The sequence below is a fragment of the Typopeltis vanoorti genome, chromosome 1 (assembly GCF_054136105.1).
Source record: "Typopeltis vanoorti isolate ZY-2024b chromosome 1, IOZ_Tvanoo_1.0, whole genome shotgun sequence".
NCBI classification, from domain to species: domain Eukaryota; kingdom Metazoa; phylum Arthropoda; class Arachnida; order Uropygi; family Thelyphonidae; genus Typopeltis; species Typopeltis vanoorti.
In genome coordinates this window covers 160,057,258-160,069,425 of record NC_143549.1, presented here as the reverse complement: position 1 = coordinate 160,069,425, position 12,168 = coordinate 160,057,258, and the positions used below count along the sequence as shown (strand labels likewise).

Genomic DNA, 12,168 nt, shown 5'->3' with positions numbered 1-12,168 from the left:
TCAAGACAATGATGTCCCACTGTGTTTAAAAAGGAAGACATTTAACCAGTGTATACTTCCAGTCATCACATCTGGTTGTGAAACTTGGCCGCTAACAAAAACACTGGCAAATAAACTAACAACAACTCAAAAATGGAGAGGTTGATGCTAGGCATCACATTAAAAGATAAGAAGCGAAACACCTGGATAAGAAGCCAGACTCACATCGCTGACATCATTCTTCACCATAAGCAACTAAAATGGAAATGGGCTGGACATCTATCCAGGAGAGAAGATGAGTGATGGACCACTGTACTAATGAACTGGATTCCATAAGAAGGGAAACGAGACTGAGGACGTCCTAATAGAAGGTGGAGTGATGAAGTGTCAAAATTTGTTGGGAAAAATTGGGAAACCATTGCCAAGAACACAGAAAGGTGGAAAGAACTGGCGGAGACCTTTGTGCAGCAGTGGACTGAAAAGAAGAAGAATTTAACTTAAAGAGGAAGCACATTTATTTTTAAAAAGATTTTCCTATGTACAATTTTTTTTTTTTAATCTCACCTGTTTTTCTTTTCCATCCTTCCCTTATGTATACATGACCTGTCTTTTTGTTTTTCCCGAATATCATATTCTTGGTATCATTCAACCATATAATGACTGCAGATATCATTACCGCCCAATACTACAAACATCTAGTTGTGAGCAGTTTATTTATAATGGAAAATATGCATAGTCTTGTGACATAAATGGAACGAAATTTCTAACTTAATGATGCACTGCAGAAAAGTCTTTCCATATTTCAGATACAGTCATATAAGAGAAGTAACTTTTTTGAATAATCTTCATACAGTTTTGGTAAAGTAAAAGATGATCTAGTTAAATTCAATTTTTAGTATTTTTAATACCTCCTGCAAAATGGACAGCCTAAGAATTAGATAATTTGGAAATCCTGCTGTTTTATTCCATTTTAGGGCCTAATAAGAAGGGTGGTGGGACTGCATAACATTGTCTGCCACCTACACTTCCTTATAAAATCTGACCCTATAGCCTACTGGTTGAAGAGAGAAGAAATGCTAACCACTCAGCCAACCAGCAGGCAAGAATAGATTTTCCTTTCTTGAACAACAATAACTGGAAACTTCTAATTCCCTCAGTTCCTTTAAAACAAAATTATAGGTCAGTAAAAACTAATTCACAACTAAAGAAATGTAATTTGCAGTTTTAGAAATGTCATGCTACATGTTAGGAAAAGTTCAGCAAATTTTTTTTGTAGGATCCTATTGACAATTGTCAAAATTAATTCAGATAACTACATAATTTGTCTTCTGACAAATTTAGCTAACTGTTTGATTATGTAAAGATATTTAAATATCTATATGATTTTTATTTATGAAAAATACTGTTTTGTTAATTAAAAGTGAAATAAAAGATGTTTAAAGATATCACTGATAAAATTATATTTATTAAAATGATATGACTGATATGTCTAATATGACAATGGCTGACTGTATAGCTAGAGTCCGAATAATAAATCAAGTAGGGATTAAATAGATGAATAAAACCATTAAGCTTGAGCTTCAAAAAAAAAGGAACAACTGTGGAGGGAATTTAAGCAGAAAGGTGACCTGCAGGCACATGAACAGTATAAAGCCCAGGCCAGAAGGGGTAACAAGTGTGGTTAGAAAAGCAGAAGTGGATTATGAAAGAGCATTAGCCATGCAGGCTAAAGAGAATCCCAAACAGTTTTTTCGATATGTTTCAATTAAAAAAAAAATGTATACGGCAGATTGATTTTAAAGAATGCCGATGGTAGGGAGATAACCGAATCAGTTGATATAGTGGAATTACTGAGTGAGCACTTTGCAAGAGTATATCATCCAGGTGGTGACATTGCAGAAATGGAAGAACCAACAGCTTATACGGGAATTGTGAATAAAGTGGATGTGAATAGTCTATTACAAAACCTCAATGTCAATTCATCTGCGGGATTGGATGGATACCAGCTTGAGAAGCGGCTAAAGAATTGTCAGTGCCTTTGACCATTTTGTTTATTTTGAGTCTCTGGTCTGGGTTAGTCCCAAGGGGGTGGAAAGAGGGGAAAATAGTTCCACTGCATAAAGGAGGTTCCAAGACTGCTGTTGAAAATTACTGACCGATCAGCATATCAGGAATTGTTGTCAAGGTCTTGGAGAAAATAGTCAAGAGGAAAATACAAGATTGGATAGATGAAAATTGGATACTGTATGTGGGACAGCATGGTTTTGTGAAGGGTAGATCATGCCTCAGTAACTTGCTCACGTTCTATAACACAGTGACGGCTGAACTGGATAAGGGTAACGGGTTTACAGTGAACTGGTCCAGTAGAACTGGACCTTACTAAAGCCTTTGATAGGATACCTCATGGAATTCTAATCAGTAAACTGCAGCATATGAGAATGGATATAGGGTTGGTGAGATGATTAGGAGGGTGGTTGATGGAGAGATATCAGAGAGTGGATTATTCAGGAGTAGAGTCCAAAAGATGTCCTGTGACTAGTGATGTGCTGCAGGGTTCTGTTCTTGGACCACTACTGTTTAATTCGTTCATTAACGATATAGGAAAGGACCTGAGAGGAACTGTGCATCTGTTTGCGGATGATGCAAAGTTAGGTAGAGCAATAATTGAATGCTCAGGATGTCAAAATTTTGCGGGATAGTTTGGAGGACTCGGCTAAGGAGAATGGATGTCATTTTAATGTGGAAAAATGTAAGGTTTTGCATTTTGGGGTGAAAAGATTATCAGCAGTATATCACATTGGTGGAACTGTACTCCAGCAGATTGACGAGGCCAGGGATTTAGGAGTGTTGGTGGATAGGGAGTTGAAGTTTAGGGGACACATCGCAAAAGTGGCAAAATCAGCTCATCAAATCAATTGGTTGCTGAAAAACTCTTTAACAAGCAGAGACAAACACGTTATTGTTCCTCTGTATCGATCCTTTATAAGATCCCATCTAGACTACTTCATAACGGTATATAAAGATTTATATACCGTTACCCAGATATGAGTGCCAGGGTTTCTTCTCGATGTGGGGGAGGTGGAGAGAATCCAGAGATGAGTGACCAAAATAGCAGGACTATGGAATGAACCTTATGAGAACAGGTTGAAGATTTGTGGGCTGAAGAAATTGCTTTATAGGCGGAAAAGGGGTGATATGATTGAAACATTCAAATTACTGAAGGGTTTTTATAAGATTAATTCAGAAGATATTTTTGAGAATAGGACTGGTATTGGGAGGACTAGGGCTATCCATGGAAGCTTGGTAAGAGTGTGATGAGCAAGGGTGTTAGAGCTAGGTTTTCTACTTGGAGAGTGGTAAATGAGTGGAATAAGCTGCCAGAGTTTGTTATGGGTGCCATGACTGTAAATGAGTTCAAGGTGAAGTGTGATAGATACTGTATAAATGTTGAATAGTTGTTCTTGACGTAATGTTAGTTCTCCCTCAATGAGTCTAAGGACTCCTTGAAGCTGCCCGTAATGTAATAATATGTTACTGTAAGAAAATGATGCAGCAGTAGTTGTAGTTATGCTACTAGTGGAAAGCTATTAAGCCTCACTAATCACCTAATGGCACCTCATGGGCAACGTCATTGGTGGATATAGCTTATCACTTGGTAGCAGCACAAGAAATTGGGAAGATTTATATACCTTCCTACGTCATTGGTCATATTTTTTATATCTGAGTGAAAGTTATCAAGTGATAAAGAAAATTCATTTCCCTGCAAATATACACATCCAGTCTGCCATTACTAAAAAAATTTCTGTTTGCTGTTTGTGATACTTAGCTGTCATGATGTCATTCATGTAATTGCATATGCTCTACTGTCATGAAATGAGCAGCTGAGAGAGAGAGAGAGTGAACAAATTAATATATATCTAGAGAGAGATGTATTATATAAAAAATGGAATGGATAGGAGGAAGAATTGGAAATGAGCCCCTCTAAGAAATAAAGAATATAATAAATGCATTTTTTTCTTGTGTGTGTTTGTAGATTCCTTATTATTCAAGTTGATGTTGAGGAGCTAATGTATCTTCACTGTTATCATTTTTGCTTGAAGATTAGAAAGCTATTCTGTGTTTATGGATTTGACAGTTGTCAAGTAAAAAATGCAGGAATATTCCAAAAATATTCTGCTTCAGTGATGGATAGCTAAATTTTATGAAGTAAATTGTTAATATTTTCAGTATACCTGTTTTAAGTAGCTGATGACAAAGGTATGAGTTGTCTTTTTCTTGTGTGATTGTGTGCAAGAAAATATCATTGTGCTGTTTCCATCAGCAAGGTTAAGGATAGATGAGAAACGTGTATTTTGGACTTTGCAGAAGAAGATTTGCCAAGTTGTCTGTTTGAGTCTCAAACTAAAATGTGTTAACTTTTGCCTTTGCAGATATTTTGTATTTAATGCAAGAAGACCCCAAACAGCTAATTTTAAAGGTTAGAAATGTGTGTGTCTGTGAATAGAAGGATTACTAGCTGTTTTTTAAAAAAAAAAAAAAAATCAATTTTATTCTATGTGTTCACACACACATATATATACTTTGCTAATGAAATATATATTAAAGAACAAAATTAGTTTTAATGTATGTACCATAGTAAAACACCAAATACAGAGATTTGTAAAGTTAGGGAAAAATACATATTCCATTAATACATACAATATAACAATTATTGATACAAAGACAAAGTTTTGTTGTATCACATTTGTTTTCATTCAAAGGCAAAATTCTCATGAATTTAAATTCAGCTTCAGGGTAGTAATAACATACAAGATTCATTCATTTCATTTTGTATGGTGATTCAATGCCTGTGAGCCCCCTTTTCGGAGAGGTACGGCACCATCTCAATTCCCCCCACACCCCTATTTTTATCTGGGCTTGGGACCTGCACAGCTGACAATTCAGACCTATGGCTGGAGGGATTGTCTTAAGTATTCTCGACTATCCGTGTGTGTTCATGGGGCCTTTCAGGATGAAAAACCCTGCTGTCCATGCCCAAGACCAGCTATCTTGGCTATGGCTGAGGAAGATCCTCAAGCTCCTTATGTCGTCGACGGGAATCGAACCCAGGAAACTCCTTCCCCAGGCATATGGTTGCAAAGCACATAGCCACTAGGCTAACTGCATGGACACATACAAGATAATATAAATCAAGTGGGTATTAAATCCAACATCGAAGCCGAATACAGAAATTATAAGGATTTTGTACAAAATTTGAAGAGCTTGCGGGAATACATACGCTTGCTGGCATTTACAAGTTGCCCTATGGCAAGTGTGTGCCAGTAAGCTCTCTGGTCAAATTTTGTATAAAATTTTTTATAGTTTCTGTATTCAGCTTTGAAATAATGTTGGATTTAATATCCACTTCATTTATATTATTTTGCATTGCCGAAATGAAGCCTTTTGGCTCTTTATTTTAGTAAATAACATACAAGATTTATGAAAATTTTTGTACAGGGTATTTATAATACTTATTTTAAACTTACATTAATAAGACTAAACATATATAAACAATGTTATGTTTACAATATATTAAACTCATATAATGTTTTATATTATGCAGACCAAACCAAACAGCTTTAGTTCTCATTTTTTTTTTAACAGCAAACAATGGGGACTGTTAATCCTAATCGTTAATTTTAAATTGGGAATGAAACTCAGTTCACAAGATTTTGAATCATCACTGCAGTACACTTCTCTTATATTACTGTATCTGAAATATGGACACTTTTCTGCAGTGCATCATTAAGTTAGAAATTTTGTTCCATTTATATCACAAGACTGCATATTTTCCATTACAAATAAACTGCTAACAACTAGATGTTTGTAGTATTGGGCTGTGATGATATCTGCAGTTTCAATATTATATGGTCGAATGATACCAAGATATTCCGGGAAAACAAAGACAGATCATGTATACATATGGGAGGGATGGAAAAGAGAATCAGGTGAGATTAAAAAAAAAAATTATACATAGCAAAATCTTTTTAAAAGAAATGGACTTTCTCTTTATAAACCAGCAACAAGTTTCTATGGTTACTGAAGAAATTAATGAAAAATAAAATTCAATTGTCTAACTCTACAGTTGTCAAAATTAATGGATGTTTTATCCATTAATTTCGATGACTGTGGAGCCAGATAACTGAAGTTTTATTTTTCGTTAATTTCTTAAAAATAATACATGCACATACATACACAGTAGAGTCGCTTTTTCATAACAATAATTGGCTGATAACATTAAGCAAAGGATATAAAAATTGCATAATTTATTTCAATTTATTGTTATAACAACTTTTTAATAAGCAGCAACATCATTTGTTATTTGTGCATATGGATTCTTCAAAAGTTTTCTGTAGCACTTCATCTTGAATTCAGATACCCTTGGATAATAAAATATGGCTAGCTCATCAATATCTCTGTTAATTCTCACATCTGTATTGTAAGATAGAATTAAAAGAGGTATTGATGTGATAGTTTTGTAGCTAGCTGTATTTTATTATCCTCCCAAAGTGGCTGTAACCTGAAGTTGCTCTTTAGCAACGTATGCTTTAATATGTTTAGACCAGCCATCTGTGATGTATGCTTCCCATATAGGTGAATCTTTCTATTTCCAAATTTTCATCATTAACTGAAATTTTCATAGGCTTATTGCCTTAAGACATTTGTGAATGCTGATCTTTAGTTGATTATCATTAAGCACCTGTAAACTCTGTCACTCTATTAGGTGTGTCATCAGCGAATCTGAGGTTATTGATTTTTTTTGCAACCAACTGTAATTCTAGTACCAATGTTTTCCAAGGGCAAGTTTATTATATATTTCAAATATAGGTTAAAAACCATCAATGAAGGTATACATACTTGATGCACACCTCTTTCCATATTGAAAGGCTTGCTATAATTCCAATTGATTTCTATTAACACTTCCAAGGAACGGTGAAGAGTTCTAATTGGGTGTACTGTTTTATTATCTTTTCCATAGTGGTTCAGCATTCTCCACAATGTTTCATGCTCTACTGCAGCATTTCCCAAAATTTTCATACGACGGAACACTTCACAAATCCTGAAAATTTCAAGGAACACCTTGATTATTTTGTAATGTATTAATTAATATTTAATTGTTAATTTAGCTGATTTTTATTATTAATTAATAATTAATTAAACAAAAATTAAACATAAGCATCATTAAATTAATTTGTGCTGATTTTCATTGATATCCCATTCTGATCACCAAAAATTTATAATATAAGTAGTTAAGAGTGAATGCAGACCTTTTCTCCTGTATGCTGGTAATTTCCCCTTCTTTTGTACATCCTGGAGATTGCTTTGTAGGCTGGTGGTGGATGATTCACTATCTGTTGTGTCAAAAACACCTTCAATAAGAGATTTCTTAATACCAAAATTAAACAAACTCTCTTGTCTCTTATTCATATTAAAATTTAAATCTGCAGGCCTATTACTTTTAAAAAATCACAGCACTGTGGTTTCGAAACTTTTACCCTACAATACGAACTTGCGAAGAAAGTATTCAGTATTACTAGATTTGAGAACTGGATACAGACTACCTTGATCTTCAATTTTAGTGGAAAAATTTTCTTTATACTTATTTGCTGATTGGTCACTAACATTTGCAATACAGATGTTATTTCTTTCAGTTTTGAGAACAGAGGATATGTCACCCATTGTTGTAATCAGCTTGCAGGGAATTTTTATGATCGGTCATAAACAGCGTTATTCTCTTTTCCAAATGTTGAAAGGTTTCGATGTGTGAAAATTAACGATGCACAGATGTTAGGCGTTCTGCATCTGAGCTTTTCGACATATTCACAAATATTATTCTCCTCAGAATATTTCCACTTAAAAATATTTATTCATTAAAAGATGCTTAGAAAACTAAAATGAGAAATTCCAGGAGAACTTATCGTGGAACACTTATTCACCTTCCAGTTTGCACTTCAAGTGTAAACTTTGTTTGCATATACTTGAATAAAGAATGAAACCAAGAATATAATTTCTTGGCATTTTTAATTTATAGTATAACCAAGTGAAAAAAACCTAATTCAGAGTATTTTAGTAATAAGATACATTTTGGCTAATTGTATGGTTGATGGAAGTTTAAACCAAATATATAATTGGCTAATTGTATATGAAAATATGACTTCTGCAATACTTCAGCTTTGGTATTACTTCTGGGTCTGGCTCTCACTGATGAGACCTCAATAAAGGTTGAAACCAGTATGGGTAGTGGCTCTTATCAAAGTGCATAGTATCATACATGTTTTCAAGGATATATGCTTTGCATTATAGGATACCAAGTCAATTGATGTGAAGTCCTCTGTATACAAGTAGCGTAGTCGTGAAGTGACTTCTCATGCAAGTATCTTTTACACTTGGATAAAGGATGAAACCAAGAATATAGTTTCTAGACATCTTTAATTGATAATTGAGGATGTAATTATTTTTTAATAGTTTTTGTTGTATATTCATTTGAATATATTTTAAAATGAGAAATGTGCTGTAGAAATGCTGCTTAAGCTCTATTGACTATGGATTCTGAACCAGTTTTTTAACTCCTGTTTTAATAGTATATGAGGATATAAGAACCTTTTATGAGATATCTCAAAAGGATATTGAGAAATCTGAAATAGTTAATTTTTATTTCAGTATAATTTAGATAATAGTTACTCTTCACTGATTTTATACATTAAGGTTGTTTTAATGTTTCTCTTTGAATAATAAAATAATGAGAAACTAAACTTCAATTTTTATTGGTTTGTTTTTTTGCTCTGAAGTAAACTAAAAGAAGTAAAACATTGAAGTGTGAGAGGTTATCTTTTGATATTCATGTGTCCAATTTTCTAAAATACTGTATTTATTAATATAGTTTATTTTGAATAAATAATATTTAGTATAAGAGTCATCTCATCTCTTTAAATATTTCAGCTGAGTTGAAAATTAATTGTTGCCTAATTTAAGTAATATATTTCATAGGAGTAACATTTAAAGAATCTTTATTCACATGCATTCCACAATGTTAAGAATAGCTTTTTCTTGTAAGTGAATGAAATGTTTAATCTATATTTTAGATAGCATTTGCCAGAATTGAAGGAGATATGATTGTGTGTGCTGCTTATTCACATGAGCTTCCTCAGTTTGGCATAAAGGTTGGGTTGACTAACTATGCTGCTGCTTACTGTACTGGATTACTTTTAGCAAGAAGGGTAAGTGTTTCTGCAGATGTTTAACAATATTATTTAGCAAATCCTCTGTATTTATAATTCAGAGTAATTTATTCAGATAGCCGAGTTTTTACTGTTTGCTGTGGTTCCTTGACAAAAATAGTAAGGGCCTTTTTAACTGAGCAGATTCACAGCTGGCATAACATTACATCATGTTATACCACCATGTTCTTTTGTTTTAAGCTAATACAGAATATAATTTGCTTGACTAAATCCCAGCTTGCTAGCCCATTCTCATTCATTACATATCCATGTTTTTTTTTTTTTTTGCTCTGAAGTAAATTAAAAGAAGTAAAACATTGAAGTGTGAGAGGTTATCTTGTGATATTCACATGTCCAATTTTCTAAAATACTGTATTTATCGATATAGTTTATTTTGAATAAATAATATTTAGTATAAGATTGGATGCTCTCATCTCTTTTAATATATCAGTCTTATGTGACACATCCCAAGAAGGTCACGACTGGACATTTGGTCAGATTAGAACATTACATGAGAATATTATTCCCTTCTTGTTATTTCCCAACCTGAAATATGGTATGCTGAAATATTTGCCGGCATTAAAATGTTGCATTAGGTATACCACATAATCTAGAAGGCTTAATTATAAAGTGGAATTCCAGAATGATTGGAGTAGAGCTCTAGTTCCACCAATTTATAAAAAAAGGACTTAAATTAAATGCGAAAATTCCAGAGCAACTAGCTTACTGAGTTTACAGAAAGATGACTAAGAAAAATTGAAGGGAAATTTCACACAGCTTTAGGTCATATAAAGATTAACAAAACAGTATTTTTATCTTAAGATAAATAGTCAAGAAAACATGGAATTTAAGCTTAATTAATCTTGAAAAAGCATTTGATATAGTACTGAAGAAGAAAATGTTCAAAAACTATGTATGTTAAATAATTGAACCTTACTTTATGTAAGGTTCAATATATATTCCATCCCAGAAGTTGGAATTTTGAAAACTATATGGAAGGTGGTGCAATGCTAAATCTAGTGTTAGGTAGGGTTGTATGATGTCTACTGGTATTCATAATTCATATGAATTATTATTAATTAATGTGGTATTATAAACCTGATATTCAAAAGCTTATCTGTTGACTCTCCCTGCTGGTATCCTTTTTACATCTTCTAAGAGTCTTCAATGAGTCGTCAGCCAAATTAAATAATTGCTGTGAAAATTTTGGTAAGGAAATCGACAATAAAATGACAAACTGTGAAAGTAGGCAGATACATAGAAAAATATCAATTACATTTGCAGTAGTTAACTTGTAGAATAATTCCAACATTTTACCTTGCAACACAGTTTGTAAGAAAAATGGCAAATTAAATAATGAACAGGTAAAGTTGATATGATAGAATGCCAGTTAAATAAATTTATATAAAGAAAAAGAAAAGGGAAAAAAAAACACTATACAGGACAGGATTCAGATTGCGTAACATTTTTTCTGAGAATTGGGTTAGAAATAAAGCATTTCATTAAAAACTAAAAACCATACATATGAGATTTTTGAGGAAAATTAGAAAAGTAATTTATTTATATAATTGATAAAATATGGTATATTACTTACTGAATAGAGAGGTGAAAAATTGACAAAACAAGTTGGAAACGGAAATGGCGGGAGGAGGGGGGGATCCAGAAGATATAGGTGAATTAATGTAGTTTGGAGTGTTTCAGATAACTGAAATGTAAGAAATGATGAAACTGGAGATTGATAAGATTAGTTTGTGGAGAGAGAGAGATAATTACCGTATTTGCCGACATATAAGACACTTTTTTTCTTTGAAAATAGGTCTGAAAAACAGGGTGCGTCTTATACGCCGATACTCAGTTTTTTATTACTTTTGTTTCTGGAAATTTTCTCTCTTCTGAGTTATGCGTCCTTTTTGCTTCCTTGCAGTGTGTGAGAGCATTCCAGTTACGTACAGTTCAGCGTATGCGCATGCGTTGTCATCGACGATCACAGCTGTGTCCCTGTTCGTTTAAACTTTCCAATTGTTGTCGCAGTTGTTGTGAACGGTGATAAATTTCTGCCGTTAAATTTTCTCTAAATTTCTTGGCAAATTATGGTTGAAAAACATCTGCATTGCTACATATTGTGTACAAGCTACGTGTGATTGCGTATGCTAAAGAACATGGAAACAGGGCTGCAGAGAGGCATTTCGGGCCATCCCAACTGAGCAAATGATAAGAACTTGGCAGAATCAGGAAGAGGATCTAAAAAAAAACAACCCACAGTAAACATAACCTAAGTGGAACTACAAAATGGCCAGAACCTGAGGCAGAACTGAATACTTGGATTTTAGACCACAGTAAAGCAGGACTTTCAGTGTACAAAAATGATTATTCATCATGCGAAAGCAATAGCCACGAGCAGAGGGATCTCCAACTTTACTGGATCAACATCATGGTGTTCAAGATTCATGAAGAGAAACCAGCTATGTATGCGGACTAAAACAAAAATATAACAAAAGATGCCAACTGAATATGAAGAAAAAATTATTGAATTTCATCGATTCGTCATTAACGCAAGGAAACGAGAAAAGTTTGAACTTGCGCAAATAGGAAACATGGGCGAGGTTCTGCTGACTTTTGATGTGCCCTCAAACAAAACTGTACATTCCAAGGGCACAAGAAGTTTCAAGTGTCTCTTCATTTAACTCTGGAGACGAATTTCTGGGTTTTGATGAAGAAGATTAAAAGTTGGGTACTCTTTCCTAGTTAGATTAGGTACTTGTTGAAAGTAGACTTACTTATTACTTTATATTTGAAATACTGTAAATTCATTATAATATTCAGTGATAAAGTTTTTTTCCTTAAAAATGTGTACAAAAAAGGGGATCCGTCTTATATGCGTCTTATAATCGCCAATACTTTTATAGTTTACTATATTCGGCATGAAACTCTG

General features: G+C 33.5%; 1 protein-coding gene across 1 annotated transcript in view; it reads left to right on the top strand.

Moving 5' to 3' along the window:
• Positions 1-12,168, top strand: part of RpL5 (ribosomal protein L5) — a 101,055-nt gene that overhangs the window by 42,082 nt on the left and 46,805 nt on the right. Inside the window, exon 4 of the mRNA XM_090394978.1 lies at positions 9,102-9,236. Coding sequence (XP_090251104.1) covers positions 9,102-9,236 — 135 coding nt within the window. The remainder of the gene's footprint in view (positions 1-9,101; positions 9,237-12,168) is intronic.